Source organism: Staurois parvus, unplaced genomic scaffold (assembly GCF_062004578.1).
Source record: "Staurois parvus isolate SC_StPar_1 unplaced genomic scaffold, SC_StPar_1.0 ptg000581l, whole genome shotgun sequence".
NCBI classification, from domain to species: Eukaryota; Metazoa; Chordata; class Amphibia; order Anura; family Ranidae; genus Staurois; species Staurois parvus.
The window spans coordinates 857,563-874,471 of NW_028318377.1; the positions used below are offsets into that span (position 1 = coordinate 857,563).

The 16,909-nt window shown below is 44.0% G+C and overlaps 1 protein-coding gene across 4 annotated transcripts in view; it reads right to left on the minus strand.

Moving 5' to 3' along the window:
- Window positions 1-14,884, minus strand: part of FGFR3 (fibroblast growth factor receptor 3) — a 166,208-nt gene extending 151,324 nt beyond the window's left edge. For all 4 annotated transcript variants that reach the window (XM_089692269.1, XM_089692268.1, XM_089692267.1 and 1 more), the window contains exons 1-2: window positions 14,759-14,884; window positions 4,471-4,697 (exon numbers count right to left, since the gene is read on the minus strand). In XM_089692269.1, coding sequence (XP_089548395.1) covers window positions 4,471-4,697; window positions 14,759-14,880 — 349 coding nt within the window. In that variant the 5' untranslated portion in view covers window positions 14,881-14,884. The remainder of the gene's footprint in view (window positions 1-4,470; window positions 4,698-14,758) is intronic.
- Between the last annotated feature and the right edge of the window lie 2,025 nt (window positions 14,885-16,909).

Here is a 16,909-nt window from a genome sequence, read left to right on the forward strand (position 1 = left end):
GTCAAACTGGTGGCCATCCAGCTGTTGCGAAACTACAAGTCCCATCACGCCTCAGTCTTTGGGAGTCATGCTTGTAACTGTCAATCTTGTAATGCCTCATGGTAATTGTAGTTTGGCAACAGCTGGAGGGCCACCAGTTTGACACCCATGGCATAGATGGTCAGCTTTTTATTACTCATGGGTGCTTCACCTATGTGGCTGTAGGAGTCTGTACGCCCAACTTTCATTAGTCTCTGTAGGCAGACAGACTGTTACTATTTAGGAAACTTTTATAGAAATGGAGCATAGATTTAGTGTCATACAAGAACTAAAAGTCTCAGCATCCCAGGTCCTAGAACCCAGACCAGAGAGGCCATCATTACACCCCGGTCACACTGATCCCGACTTTGAAATTGTGCGACTTAGGCTACGTTCACACTAGCGTTGTGTGCAGGTGGCAGAGAGGCGTTTGGGAAGCGTTTTTACCGCTTCCCAAATGCCTCTGCCAATTCTGCACATTACAGCACATGGTGCTGTTCTAACGGGAGCGTTTGCATCGCGTTGCGTCAAAACGGACGCTTCTGATCGAGTAAGGAGGCGTTGAAGCCTCCTATTTTTATCTATGGTGCCGCTCCGCAAACGCCCGGCCGGCGTTTGCAGTGCGGTAACACCACTCAAACTGCATTATAGGCGTTTATGGGGCGTTATTAACACTTGGCAAACGCCTAGCAACCGCCGCTAAACCGCGCATGCGGCGTTTGCGGAGCATTTGCCGAGCGTTAAAAAAACGCTCCGCAAACGCCGGACCAACGCTTGCCAAACACAGCCAAGTGTGAACGAGCCCTTACAGTGAAGTCACACGATTTCAAAGTCAGATGACATGCCGATTTCAAGTGCGATTTGCAAGACATCTGACACAGATGTCTATGCAAATTGCACCACAAGTAGTGCATGTACTATTTTAGAAATCGGTGCGGCTCCGACCAAGTCGGAACCGCACCGATTTGACTGCTATAATTACAGACAATAGGGTGTGACTTTCCATGCGATTTGCAAGTCGTACCCAGTGTGTTATATTAAGAACATTTCAGTGTGATACAATTTGTAACACTGAAGATACAAAGTAACTCATCAGCTGTAGCGGATGTCACAAATGATTACATCGACCTGTACACTTCCAGCACACGGAATTTTGAAAACATTCCAACCACTTCACAATCCTGGCACGTTCAACAAAAACACACCGTAAAGTTCAAATGTGGGCTGTAAACCAGCAACAGGCTGAGCCCTGGGCTTGCAGCGAGGAAACAACTAAACATTTCCATCACACTTGACAATTTTTCATACCAGTAGTCACAGGCACTGCCGTAAAAGAGAACTATGGGCTTTTATTTTTTTTTTCTCCCCCAATTATACTTACTTAGGTGCATTGGTCTGATGCTGCATCTGTCCCCATCGACTCTTCAGTGTGAGAACTCAGTGATCACATGATCGCTGAGTTCTCATAGCCGCTCTGAGCAGAGAGCAGTGACTGTCAGTCACCGCTCTCTGCTCTGCCCCCCACAGACTCACTAGAGTGCTGGGCTGTGAAGGGGGAGGGAGCGGCTGGCTCAGGCTCTCTGAGAGGCTGAGCCAGCTGCCGCTCAAGACTCTGGGGTGGATCCCGACTTTAAAGTCGGGATCTTTCCCCAGCCTGGACTGTGAGTGACGTCAGCCCACAGTGGACTTCAGCCTGATGTCAGCTGAAACCAGGTCAGAGGAGTGAAGAATGAACTTTACTGCTGTGATCCACAGGAGAAGTACAGCCAAAAGAGCTTTGGATGTACTTCTCCTTTAAATATACATTTTCTAGGTAATGGATGTTTTAGTTAGTATTTGCCATATGACGACTGCAGTTGACCACACACTGACAAATTTTCAACAGCTGGACTGCATACATGCTAAAAGTCCACTACACACTAGAAGAAAATCGGACAAACAATTGTCCGGTTTTCCTCGATGTTTTACAGCAGGTTGAAACTGAGGATGGTACTAACTGTAAAAAAAAACGGACAAAAGACTTTCTGGTTGTTTATCGTTTCTGATCCTGTGCAGTCTTTCATATTGGATTTTTCTCATGCAAGCACAGTACACATTAAAACAGAAATCGTTAGTTCTGTTTACGTACAAGAAACATTTTGGAGTATGCCCCTTCAGAAAGCACACAAAAAAAAAAAAAAAAAGGGTACCAGGGGCATTTCATGGGCCCTCCTCCTACTGATCCCGGCCCTCGGCCAGAGTGCTCGAATGGTCAGTCCGCCACTAAATCTGACTATACAATCTTTGTACTATCAACTTTGGATTTACCAAAACTACGAGAACCTGCCTTAATCAATCAATATCAAATCAAGCAGACCGATGTACTACATACTTGAAGGTAAATCTAGGAGGTAGTACAATCAGATTGTCACATGTATAGTGAAGGCTGATGTCAGTCAACTGATTCAGCCGCTACAGACAAAATTTCCAACAGCAGGATCGCTAAAGAGGCTGTTCATGTATCCTTATAGAACCGCTCCTTCAAGATTTTGCTCCCATTACTAACGATCGAGCTTCAGCTGCCTTTGGGCCAGAGACAGAGCAACATCTCACTGTCTAGTTACAGAGGGAGGAGCCACACACATCAAGATGCTAACAAGGGGAGTGGTAACTCGCTGACTCAGCTACAGAAGGAGCAATTCCATAGGAAGAGAAAGGCGGCCTCTTAGCGATCCTGCTTTTGACAATCTTGCTTGTGCAACATCAGACTTGTGATGACCGTACATGTAACAATCTGATTGAAGAAGTCTTCACACAACTGGACAATATGATAAAATCGATGAATCAGGAAAAAAAAAAAAAAAAAAAAAAACACAAACACATAAGGCTAGGTTCACACCTATGCAGTTTGTGTCTGATCCGTTTCTGCAGTGCGTTTTTTTGTTTTCCTTGTTGCTAGGCAGATTAAAATGCAAAGCACAGCAAAAACGCACTACATGCTTTCTGTAGCGTCTCTATTGAAGTCTATACAACCAAAAACGCAACTTTTTTCGTTTAAAAAGTCCCTGACCCTTTCCAAAACACTCACCGGGTGAAAATGCGGAGATGTGAACGTGTCCCATAGGAAATCATGTTAAATGGACGGTTCTGCAAAACGCTGTGGAAAATGCTTATATGTGAACCTAGACTAAAACTGGGAATCCGGTGCAGCTGTGCATGGGAGCCAATCAGCTTCTAACTTCAACTTATTCATTTAAGCTTTGATAATAAAACCTGGAAGTCGATTGGTTTCTATGCAGAGCTGCACCTGATTTTGCACTCTCCAGTTTTAGGGCTCGTTCACACTTGGCTGTTTTACCAACGCTTGCCAAACGCCCCTATAGCGTTTGCCAAGCGTTGGTCCGGCGTTTGCAGAGCGTTTTTTTAATGCTCGGCAAACGCCGCATGCACGGTTTAGCGGCGATTGCTAGGCGTTTGACGAGCATTAATAACGCCCCACAAACGCCTATAATGCAGTTTGAGTGGTGTTACCGCTCCGCAAACGCTTTGGGAAACGGTAAAAACGCTTCCCAAACGCTTCTCTGCGGCCTGCACACAACGCTAGTGTGAATGTAGCCTTAGTAAATTCCCCCCATCCTGTTTTGAGCAAAATCGACATTTCCAATTACCAGATTATTCTGATCGGTCTGGATGGAACATCCAATGATAGCAATGTAGATACATCAGTGATCGATGGAATAGTATGGTGCATCAAACGATCTTTTGATCTTGAGTTTTTTTTTCTCCCGGACAGTGAAACGATCAACATTACGACCATATATAAAATCGTTCCATAAGAATGGATGTCACATAAAATACTTGAAGGACAGGTTCTGGTCATTAAGTGGTGCAGTCCCAGCCTCCTGTGTAATAAAAGTGGTCTTATGGAGACATTATAGGTGACGCCACAAACGCTTTCCTCTATGGTGCTAAACTGAACTCATTAAGCCATTTAAAGAGCTCCTTATGTAAATTCTGCACACAGATTAGCTCTCTGTAACAATGGGGAACAGCATCATTATCAGAGCAGATTGTGATGGTTTCACCAGTGCCTACACTACACCGCATTGTACAGCACTGTACACACATTAGACAGAGTCAACAAATAATCAAGCTCCAGTGTCATGCAGATCTCCCCCTGCAGCAGCAAAGGAGTTAATCTGCAAGTCAACTAGCCCAATGATTAATTAGCGTCCTCAAACAATGACCCCCCCTGCTGCCCTCCTAGAGCAAGCCAGGGACAACAGGGACATTTGCATTTCTCACGAAGTTTGGATCTGCAGGCAGGCTGCATGAGAAAGTCTCCGTTCCCTCCCTGCTCTGCCATTCAAAGTTGAAAGTAAATGAGACGGTTTTTTCGTTCCTGGCCGAGCAAACATGTGAATGTTTGCGAAACCATGGGTAAACGGACAGAGGGTGGATCCACGTCCTTACCTGCAGATTTTCTCTCCGCTCTGTCCTCCTCTGGCTCTGGAATGGGAAGCCTGGCTGCTGGTACCCCGCTCACCGTCACCAGGAACAAGCAGAGTGCGCCCCACACGGCGATCATTCCCACTGGGATCCCTTGGCAAAGGGATGACCTGCAGCCCCCTCCAGCCTTAGGCATCCTCTGGTTGCATACTTTGTCCTGGCCGGCTTGGCAATATAATCCTTGCGGGAACCTGCAAAAAGAAAAAAAAAATTATAGGAGAGTCCACTCAGAACACTTTATTCTGGAAAACAAGGAATCAAGAGGTGCCTAGAATTCAGTGAAAGATAATTTCTGATTGACTGTCAGAGGTCACACACCTAAGCAGACCATACACGAAGACATCACAGAGGTTTCTCCATCCACACCAACGGATTGGATGGATGAATCCCCCCCCCTGCCGGACTATGCTCTGACAGCTGATGCTCGCGGCTGTCACAATCCCCGAACGCTGCCTGCAGCTTATTGGCTGCAGGAGCTGTTTGGCCAACAATTCTTGGCTCAACTGCTTCAACCAAAGCCAATTGTCTAATCAATTTTTGCCATGCCGGCAGGGCCAACCACTCTTAGAAATTGCCCCATTTCCTCAAAAATGGCCAAAATTCCAACAGAGCATGACCAGTTTTAAGCCTGGTTTACACCTAAGCATTTTTTAGTGCGTTTTGCAGAAATGCACTACAGTCCATCGAACATGGTTTCCTATTGGACACGTTCACATCTATACCTTTTCAGCAGCTGCGTTTTTTCAAAGGGTCAGGGACTTTTTTTCCGCAGCAGACTGCATTTTTAGTGCAACAGACTTTAATGGAACTGCATCAAAAACGTACGTGTTGCAATTTTTAAATGCATTGTGTGTTTTTTTAAGCCACTAGGAAAGTATTGAGTGCGACTTTACTCTCAAAATCGCATCAAAGACATAAAAGTTGTGCAGGAACATTTTCAAAGTTGCTTCGACTTTGCAAAAGTTCATGCACTACTTTGATGCGACTTTGAGCACGCATCAAAGTCGCACTCAATACTTTCCTATTGGCAAAGAAAAAAAAAAACCCTTCAAAAACATGTAAAAACATGCAACACAATGCAAAATGCGACAGAAAAAAAAGGTCTTTGAATTTTGTTCCGTGCAACTGATTGGCTGCAGGAGTTGTTGGGCCAACAATTGGCTCGACTCCTTCGACCAAAGTCAACTGCTTAATCGATGCCGGCAGGGCCAACCACTGTTAGAAATTCCCCCATTTCCTCTAAAAAACAGCCAAAACTCCAACAAAGTATGACCAGTTTTACGCCTGGTTCACACCTATGCATTGTGCAGAAACTCACTACAGTCCATTGAACATGGTTTCCTATTGGACACATTCACATCTATGCCTTTTCAGCCGCTGCGTTTTTGGAAAGGGCCAGGGGCTTTGTTCCCACAGCACATTACATTTTTGGTGCAACAGACTTCAATGGAACTGCCCCAAAAACCGTTTTTTCATTTTATTTTTTTTTTAAATGCATTTTGTATTTTTGCAGCCACTAGGAAAGGATTGAGTGCAACTTTGAAGCGACTTTACACTCTATGGCACTCAAATCGCATCACAGACACATAAAAGTAGAACAGGAACAACTTTAAAAGTTGCTTTGACTTTCCAAAAGTTCCTGCACTACTTTGATGCGACTTTGAGTACGCATTAAAGTCACACGCAATACTTTCCTATTGGGAAAAAAAAAAAAAAAAACACCCAGCAAAAACATAAAAAACCATGTAAACACACAACCATGTAACACACAATGCAAAATGCATTGGAAAAAAAGTATAGGTGAGAACCAGGCCTTTGAACCTTGTTCCATGCAGCTGAATGGCTGCAAGTGCTGTACAGCCAACAATTTCCAGCCTGCCTCCTTTGGCAAAAGTCAATTGAGTTGCTGACTTGTCACCCTGGCAAGACCAAATCACTGCTAGAATGTCATCGGATTCCTGACAATCAACCAAACTTTTAACAATGTATGGCCAGTTCTTTTATGGATTTATCATCCTAGAACAAGCATGCGACACAAAAACGAAAAACATTTTGTAATTTAAAACAGATGTATACTACAGAGATAACCTAAGGGTCACCACACACACACACACACACACTACAATCTGGCCATACAATTTTTATGCAGTTCATTTTAGATTTACCAGAACTATATAAAAGACCGACCTAAGTTATTCAATCAGACCATTGCACTACTGGTAGACCTAAGGGGGATTGTACAATCAGATTGTAATGTGTGGTGAGCTGAAGGTAGATTCAAGGGGTCAACCAAACACCATAGGAGACAGAAGTCACTTCAAGGTCAGAATGAACGAAGACATGTTCCTCCACTGGAGGGTTCCTCACAAGCTTAGGGGACCAGCTGGGTTTGTTTCCTCTAAGCACTCTGGCTATAGCACCCCCTGTGCTGGCCCAGTTCTGATATAAATGCCATTTCTGAGCCTCAGCCCACAAACAGAAATATCATTGCTATCCAATAACAGACATATCGGGGTTTATTTACTAAAGCTGGAGAGTCCAAAATCAGACTCCCTACTGCATAGAAACCAATCAGCTTCTAACCTCAGCTTGTTCAATGAAGCTTTGGCAATAAAACCTGGAAGCTGATTGGTTTCTATGCAGAAGGGAGTCTGATTTTGGACTCTCCAGCTTTAGTAAATAAACTCCATCGTGTCAACTGGCTAGAAAGACCACACAGGGATCGATCTTGTATCAAAATACAAAAGAGGGAAAAAAAAAAAAAAAGCACAACATTCTTTCATTGGATTCTTGTTCCATGGCTTCAAGGTCTGACCTTCACTAATTTTAAAACCTAAATGCTTGCATTGGGGGAGGAGCAATTTCACCGACTGCATATAACTAGTCTTTGGTGATCCTTGGTTCAACAGGGTGGAAAAATTTGAAACATGCTATTTTATTTTACAGAAAAGCTTGCGTTAGGTCCCACCTACACTGTTCCTTTATAAAGCCGGTGAGGCAACGCACTAAAACGTGTCCAACTGCCCCATAATAAAAATAGCGACTGCTCCAATCGCACCATAGATAGGAGGCCCATAGAAGTCAATGGCAATGCAACAAAACGCATTTTACTTAATTCTTTGGTAACAGGTATTAACGAGTGTCGATGGTAGTTAATTTTATCCACTCCAATGGCAGTTAACCCTACCCATTCCAATGGCAGTTAACCCTACTTGCCCCAACAGCAGTTAACCCCAATCACTGAAAAGGCAGTTAACCCTACCCGTTCCAAAAGGTAGTTAAACCTAATCAATCCAATGACAGTTAACCCTACTTGCCCCAATGGCAGTTAACCCCAATCACTAAAAAGGCAGTTAACCCTAATCACTAAACAGCCAGTTAACCCTATCCGTTCCAATGGCAGTTAATCATAATCAATCCATAGCAGTAAACCCTAATCAATCCAATTGTTATATAGCGCCAACAGTTTGAGCAGCGCTTTACAAAATTAAGACAGACATTACAGTTACAATACAATGTGGTACTAGCAGTATCAGAAGGCCCTGCTTGTCAGAGCTTACAATCCAATGGCAGTTAACACGACCCACTCCTCATGCTGAAATAAAAAAAGTGCACAGTAAACCCACATCAAAAAGACGCAAACGTTGATGCACACACCTGCACCTCTACACACACGCAGCGAGCTAAAAGGGGCTGATTAAGATTTCACTACCAATTTGAATGATCATCAAACCACCCCTTTGAGCACTTAACTTTTCTCTACAAGACACACAGCCACGATCAGGATCAATAAGCAGGCTGGTTATCCTTTAAACGGCCCAGAGGTTGACCATTAATGAGCCTCAGCAGGGTCCGGGACCTTTAGAAGAGGGAAAGGGTCCACTAAAATCAGCGCTGACCATGACGCCTCATTGCACAGTGAACTGCAGTCTCCATTCCAAATGCTTTTTTTCAATCTTGCCTACAGCATCCCCATTGCACAATTCACGTCACTAGAAGAGCTTTTTTTTTTTTTTTTTTTTAATTCTGGACAATCTATAGTATGGATTTGTTTGGAGGTGGTTTATAAAGAGATAAATGGCAGATCATCACAATCCTGGGCTGGGAGTAAATAAATAGAAACCAAGATTAAATATACAATATGTGAAACATTGTTGCCACTTCTGCATGGAGCTTCTATTTGCAAAACGCAGCTAGACAGATCAGGGTTTGGCTCCAGCTAATGCTTTTCCAGCCTCTTCTACAGAGATAGCAATGGGGGGGTTATCTTGGGAAATCCATTACCAATGCCCAGAGATCATAGAAGGGCTGGCAGATAAGACTGCGCTTCCTTCAGTCGCCAGACTTGGGAATGGCACAGATGTGGGGGCCACAGTACCAGTAGAAGTAGCAGCTGTGCCATGCAGAGATGCAAACCATTCCTAAAACACACACACACACACATATATATAGCAGCACAGTGGCTAAATGGTTAGCACTTCTGCCTGGCAGTACTAGGGTTGCTGGTTTGAATCCCAACCACAGCACCACCTGCCTGGAGTTTGCATGTTCTCCCTGTGCCTGCGTGGGTTTCCTCCAGGTACTCCGGTTTCCTCCCACACTCCAAAGACATGCTGGTAGGTGATTTGGATCCTGTCTAAATTGTCCCTAGTATGTGTATGTATGAATGTGAGTTAGGGACCTTAGATTGTATGCCCCTTGAGGGTTAGGGACTGATGCTAATGTATAATATATATATATAAAGGGCTGCGTAAATCGATGGCGCTATATAAGTACCTGAAATAAATAACTTCCAGGGACGGCCTCCTCGGGTTTTGGCAATCCGTACCTAAAGATTGATGATCGCTTTCTCCTTTAAGGAAAGCTACATGCTGTATTTATATACTAAGGCTGGCAGAAAAAAAACAATAATTTGTTCTAATTCTAATACTGGTGGTCCAGAAGACAGTGAAATCAAACCAATTTCCCAGGACAATCTCAAGCTTTAGAGGGGTCTCCCTGGAGTCCGATGATCACTTCCATCATAAACACTTTTACAAATCAGAAGGCTGCAAGCAGTAACAGAGTAGATCTGGAATTTCCAAGGACAACCTTAGATTAGATCTATCCCTGATATCTGATGATCTGTTTCACCCTAAAACCTCCAAAGCTGCTTGCAATAATATACTAGATCTGGAAATAATAAAATGATCAAAGTTGAATCTGTTCCAATCCCAACACTGGTGATCCAGAAGATGCAGACACAAACCAATTTCCAAGGACAATCTCAAGTTTTAGAGGAGTGCCCCGAGTCTGATGATTGCTTCCACCATAAACTCTTCTAAAGAAGGAAAGCTGCATGATGTATTATATACACATCAAAAATTAGATGACTCAAAATGTAATCTGCTCCAATCCAGATACTGATAATCCAGAAGAAGCAATGAAATCAAACTCATTTCCAAGGACAACCTGAGGTTTAAGCATCTGTCCCTGGTGTCTGATGACCACTCTCACCATAACACCTCAATACGTGAAAAGCTGAATGCAATAACATTCTAGATCTGGAAAAATAAATGATCCAAGTCTAATCTGTCCAAATCCCAATTGCGTTGATCCACAAGTAGCTGTGAAATGAAACAATACAATTTCCAAGGACAACCAAAGCATTTTAGAAATCTGCCCCCTGAGTCTGATGATCACAGTCACCGTAAACTGCATGCAGCAATATGCCAGAGCTGAAAACTAACAGGGGATCAATTTGAATCTGTTCTAATCCCAACACAGGTGATCCAGAGGAAGCAATGAAATCGTACAATTTCCAGGGACAGATTCAGGTCTTAGAGATCTGTCCCTGGAATCTGATGATCACTTTTGCAATAAATCCTCCATATGTAGACAGATACATGCAGCAATGTGCTAAGGTTGAAAACAAATAGGAGGTCAGTTTGAATCTGTTCTAATCCCAATACTCGTGATCCAGAAGAAGCAGTGAAATTAAACCCTCCAATTTCCAAGGACAGCCTTGGATTTTAGACATTTGTCCCTGGAATCTGATGATCACTAATCCCAATACTGGTGATCCAAAAGAAGCAGTGAAATCAAACCCTCCAATTTCCAAGGACAGCATTGGATTTTAGACATCTGTCCCTGGAATCTGATGATCACTAATCCCAATACTGGTGATCCAGAAGAAGCAGTGAAATCAAACCCTCCAATTTCCAAGGACAGCCTTGGATTTTAGACATCTGTCCCTGGAATCTGATGATCACTAATCCCAATACTGGTGATCCAGAAGAAGCAGTGAAATCAAACTGTGTAATTTCCAAGGACAGCCTTGGATTTCAGACATCTGTCCCTGGAGTCTGATGATCACTAACCATATAACACCCTTATGTGAAAAGCTGCAAGCTAAAGAAAAATGGTGATCAAATGTAATCTGTTTTAAATCCAATACTCTTCTTATACTGTTCATCCAGAAGAAACAGTGACCTCAACCCAATTTCCAGGGACAGCCTCAGATTTTAAGCATCTGTCCCTACAGTCTGATGATCATAAAACCTTACTATGAAGAAACCTGAATGCAGTAACACTGAAGCCTGAAAACCATAGTGGATTCATTTTAACCTGTCCTAATGCCAATACTGTGGATCCAGAAGAAGCAGTGAAATAACTAATTTCCAAGGACAACCTTACATTTAGGGATCTGTCCCTGGAGTCCCATGACACCTCTCACCATAAAACCTCTGTGTGTGGAAAGCTGCATGCAAATATTACACCAGATTTGGAAAAAATAAACAAACAATCTAATTTTAATCTGATCTAATCCCAATACTGGGGATCAGGGGCGGACTGACAACTCATGGGGCCCCCGGGCAATAGGGGATCATGGGGCCCCTGTGTCCTTGCCCAAACTAAAAAAAAGCCTATGAAAAAGGTACCAGGGGCATCTCATGGGGCCCCTCACTGACCCTGGGCCCTCGGGCAGTGCACGAGTTTCCAAATGGTCAGTCCGCCCCTGCTGGGGATCCAGAGGAAGCAGTGAAATCAAACTAATCTCCAAGGACAACCTCAGGTTTAGGAATCTGTCCCTGAAGTCTGATGATCCCGGTCACCATAAAACCTCCACATGTAGAAAGCTGCATGCAATCATACACTAGATCCAGAAAAAAAATAAAATGGGCCAAGTGTATCTGTTCTAGTCCCAATACTGGTGATCCAGAAGAAGCTGTAAAATTAAACTAAATTTCCAAGGACAGACTCAGGTTTTAGAGGGATACCCCTGGAATCTGAGGATCACTTTCACCCCAAATCCTGCTAATGGTGACAGATGCATGCACTGATTTGCTAAAACTGGAAAAAAATAGCAGATGAAATGTAAATCGAATTCCAATACTGCTGACGATGCTGGCCCAGCGGAAGAAGGGATATCATTCCATGGGATTGCCAAGGACAGGCTCAGGTTTTAGAAATCTATCCACAGAAGAAGCCTTTATGGGGACAGGGGACATCAAACTTCAGGAACAAATTCATGTACTAATATACTAAGCCTGGAAACAAATAGATAACCAAATATAAACTGAACTGGGGATCCAGAAGAGGCGGTAAAATCAAACTAATATCCAAGGACAACCTTAGGTTTACAGATCTGTCACTGGAGCCATAAAACCTCCATATGTGGAAAGCTGCATGCAATAATACTACACTAGATCTGGATAAAAACACATGATCCAAATTTAATCTGTTCTTATCCCAATACCGGTGATCCAGAAGAAGCAGTGAAATTAAATCATACAATTTCCAAGGACAGCCTCCGGTTTCAGTGATCTGCTGCCGTCACCATAAATCCTCCTTCTGTGGACAGACACAAGCACTAACGTACTAAACTTGGAAACAAATAGACAATCCAAATGTAAACAGTTCTAAACCCAATACTGGGGATCCAGAAGAAGCAGTGAAATCAAACGAATTTCCTAGGACAACCTCAGTTATAAGAGATCTGTCCCTGGAATCTGAGAATACTTTTATAATTCCTCCGTATGTGGAACACTACATGCAATAATACACTAACTCTGCAAAACATAAAATGATCCAAATCTAACATATTACACCCAGAAACCAACAGATGATCCAAATGTAAACTTGTTCTACTGGGGATCCAGAAGAAGCAGTGAAATCAAGCTAATTTCCAAGGACAGCATGAGGCTTTAGAGATGTGTCCCTGGAGTGATGATCACTGTCACCATGAATCCTCCTGCTGTGAACGGACACACGCACTAATGTACTAAACTTGGAAACAAATAGATGATCCAAATGTAAACATTTCTAAACCCAATACTGGGGATCCAGAAGAAGCAATGAAAACAAACTAATTTCCAAAGACAACCTCAGTTTTAAGAGATCTGTCCCTGGAATCTGATAATTCCTCCATATGTGAACCACTGCATGCAATAATACACCAAATCTAAATAACATAAATAATCCAAATCTAACATATTAAACCCAGAAACCAACAGATGATCCAAAAGTAAACTGTTCTACTGGGGATCCAGAAGAAGCGGTGAAATCAAACTAATTTCCAAGGACGACCTTACGCTTAGAGATCTGTCCCTGGAGTCTGACGATCCCTTTCATCATAACGTCTCCATACGTGGAATGCTGCATGCAATAATACACAAATCAGGAGAAAGAAATGACCCAAGTCTAATCTGTTCTAAACCCAATACTGGGGATCCAGAAGAAGTGGTGAAATCAAACTAATTTCCAAGGACAACGTTAGTTATAGGAGATCTGTCCCTGGAATCCGATAAAATTTTTATGATATTTACTTCATATGTGGAGATCTGCATGCAATAATACACTAAATCTAGAGAAGAAAAATGATCCAAGTCTGATCTGTGCTAAACCCAATACTGGTGATCCAGAAGAAGAGAACTAATTTGAAAGAGCAACTTCAGGTATACGATCTGTGGATGCAGTCACCATATCCCTCCACGTGTGGACAGATACATGCACTAATATGCTAGATCTGGAAACAGATGATCAATTTAAATCTGTTTGAACCCTAACAGTGGTGATCCAGAAGAAGCAGCAGCAGCGACATCATACCATTTCCCAAGCACAGATCTGGATATTAGAGAAGAGATCTGTCTGCGCAATCTGATGATCATCACCTCTATTTGTAAACAGATGCATGCAATCTATTACTAGATCTGGAAACTAATAGTTCATCCATTTTAATCTGTTCTAACCCCAATAGTGGTGATCCAGAAGAAGCAAATTAATTTAAAATGGACAACTTTGGGTATTAGAGATCTGTCGGTGCAATCACCATATCCCTCCATGTGTGGACAGATATATGCACTGATATACTCGATTTGGAAACGAATAGTTGATCGATTTTAATCTGTTTTAAGCCCAATAGCGGTGATCCAGAAGAAGCAGTGACATCATACAACGTCCAATCACAGATCTGGATAACAGAGAACAGATCTGTCTGTGCAATCTGATGATCATCACCTCTATTTGTAAACAGATGCATGCAATCTATTACTAGATCTGGAGACTAATAGTTCATCCATTTTAATCTGTTTTAACCCCAATAGTGGTGATCCAGAAGAAGCCGTGACATCATACCATTCCCAAGCACAGATCTGGATATTAGAGATCTGTCTGCAGTCTGATGATGTAAACAGATACAAGCAACCATCTACCAGATCAGGAAACTAATTGCTCGATTTTAATCTGTCCTTAGCCCAATAGTGGTGATCCAGAAGAAGCAGTGACATCATACAAGGTCCAAGCACAGATCTGGCTAGGAGAGATCTGTCTGATGATGTATACAGAGGCATGCAATCCTATACTAGATCTGAAGACTAATAGTCGATGACTTTTGATCTATGGCCAATCCTGTTGATCCAGAAGAAGCGAATCCCCGGCAGAGAGCAATGCTGCGATCTGCCCGGGACAGCGATAGGATGACACTGACGTCTAACCTGCGATGGTCACAACATTCTAAATGTAATCAAAGCAGATACAAATAGAGAAAAGGAACTATTGTACGATCCGGGTCTGGCGGCGTCTTCCGATCGATGATCACATCTCCGATCGGCCGATGTTTGGAAGCGCAGAAAGTCCATGACAAGTCCCGGGCAGTGACAGCAGCGATGTGTATGGGGGGGATGCAGCGATGGGACACCTAGGAGAGGCTCCTGAGCGGTCCGGGCAGAGCCCTCGGTCCGCTCTCAGTGTAACTCTCACCCTGCACACCTACCTGCGGCTCCGGCAGTCCCCGGATCGGTGATCAGTCGCAGCGGCGCGGAGCTCCCGTATCCAGCGCTGCACTAACACGAGCACAGTGCCGGCGACTGAGCGACTCCTCCCCTCCACCAGCATCTCCAGCGGGTGGGGCGTGCCTACTGCCCTCTGGCACGCCCTTTTCCCCGGGCAGGCCGCGCCCCCACCTCCACCAGGGTGACGTCACAGACCTCCTGCATCCCGCAGAACGTGTGCCTGCTCCTGAGGGAGTCAGCGGAGAGTAACCCTTCCATGTCCGGCCGGGATCATCGCAGACAGATTTGCTGCATCTTTTAGGTCTCCATGCACACTGGGCGTTTTAATAGCATTGGTAACATTAGCTGTGAAAGCCCCGGTCACATTGGGTGCGACTTGGCATCAGGGGTGGACTGACCATTTGGAAACTCGGCACTGCCCGAGGGCCCGAGGTCAGTAGGGGGCCCCATGAGATGCCCCTCGTACCTTTTTCATAGGCTTTTTTGAGTTTGGGCAAAGACATAGGGGCCCTATGATCCCCTATTGCCCGGGGGCCCCATGAGTTGTCAGTCCGCCCCTGCTGGTAACGTTAGATGTGAAATCCCCGGTCACATTGGGTGCGACTTGGCATGCGATTGGCATCCCAGACGACTTGAAAATCACATGGCAAGTTGTACCCTATTGTCCGCTATTAGAATGGTCATATCCAGGGGCGGACTGACCATTCGAGCACTGCCCAAGGGCCCGGGGTCAGTAGGGGGCCCCATGAGATGCCCCTGATACCTTTCATTGGCTTTTTCATAGGCTTTTTTGGGTGTGGACGAGGACACAGGGGCCCCATGATCCCCTATTGCCCGGGGGGGGGGCCCATGAGTTTTCAGTCCGCCCCTGGTCATATTGGTGCGGTTCTGACTTGGTCAGAGCCACACTGATTTCTAAAGTAGCACATGTACTACGTATGGTGGGATTTGCATACATATTATTATAATACAGTATTTATATTGCGCCAAAGGGTTTGCTCATCGCTGTACAATAAATAGCAAGGGGGACAGAACATGAGACAAGACAGTAACTATACAATACACGAGGGTTCGAGGGCCCTGCTCTTTCGAGCTTACAATCTCTGTGTCAGATGTCTTGTAAATCGCAATGAAATCAGCAGGTCACCAGATTGTGAAACTGTGCGACTTCACTGTAAGTCAGACGTTTCAAAATCGGCTTTGATGTGACCAGGGTGTAAGTTTTGTGAAAGACGTGTTTTTCAGCTTTTAGCGTTTTTGCATTAGCGGTGCTTTGCCACATTTTTTTGCATTTGCGTTCTTTTGACCCCCAAATTTTTTTTTGCTCAAAAAAAGTCCAAAAATGCCAGTTTGACGATTTTTCAGCGTTAGTCCTCATGCACACGGGATGTTTTTTACAGCGGCTGTTTTTGGCTTTTGACATTTTTTTCTACAGCCAGTAAACCCCCCAGCATGTTATCCTATGTGCCCATGTACACATAGACTGGAATCAACGTTTTTTTGGCTGGACAAAAAACAGAACTAGTGGGTTTCTAGAGGAGTTTTTTAGCTGGAAAAATGCTCTAACGCTGAAAAATGCGGCAAAACGCGTTTTTAGTCCTGATACACACTGGATGTTTTTACAGCGGCTGTTTTTGGCTTTTGACATTTTTTTTCCAGAGCTAGTAAACCCCCCAGCATGTTATCCTTTGTGTCTATGCCAGGGGCAGACTGACCAGTTGGAAACTTTGGCACTGGCCGACGGCCCGGGGTCAGTAGGGGGCCCCATGAGATACCCCTGGTACCTTTTTTATAGGCTTTTTTGAATTTGGGCAAGGACACGGGCCCCATGATCCCCTATTGCCCGGGGGCCCCATGAGTTGTCAGTCCACCCCTGGTCCATGCACACATAGACTGTAATCAACGTTTTTTGGCTGGAAAAAACCCCCAGAACTAGTGGGTTTCTAGAGGAGTTTTTAGCTGAAAAAAATTCTAACGCTGAAAAATGCGGCTAAACGCGTTTTTAGTCCTCATACGCACTGGATGTTTTTACAGCGGCTGTTTTTGGCTTTTGACGTTTTTTTCCACAGCTAGTAAACCCCCCAGCATGTTTTTCCTATGTGTCCATGCACACAGGGTTTAATCAGCATTTT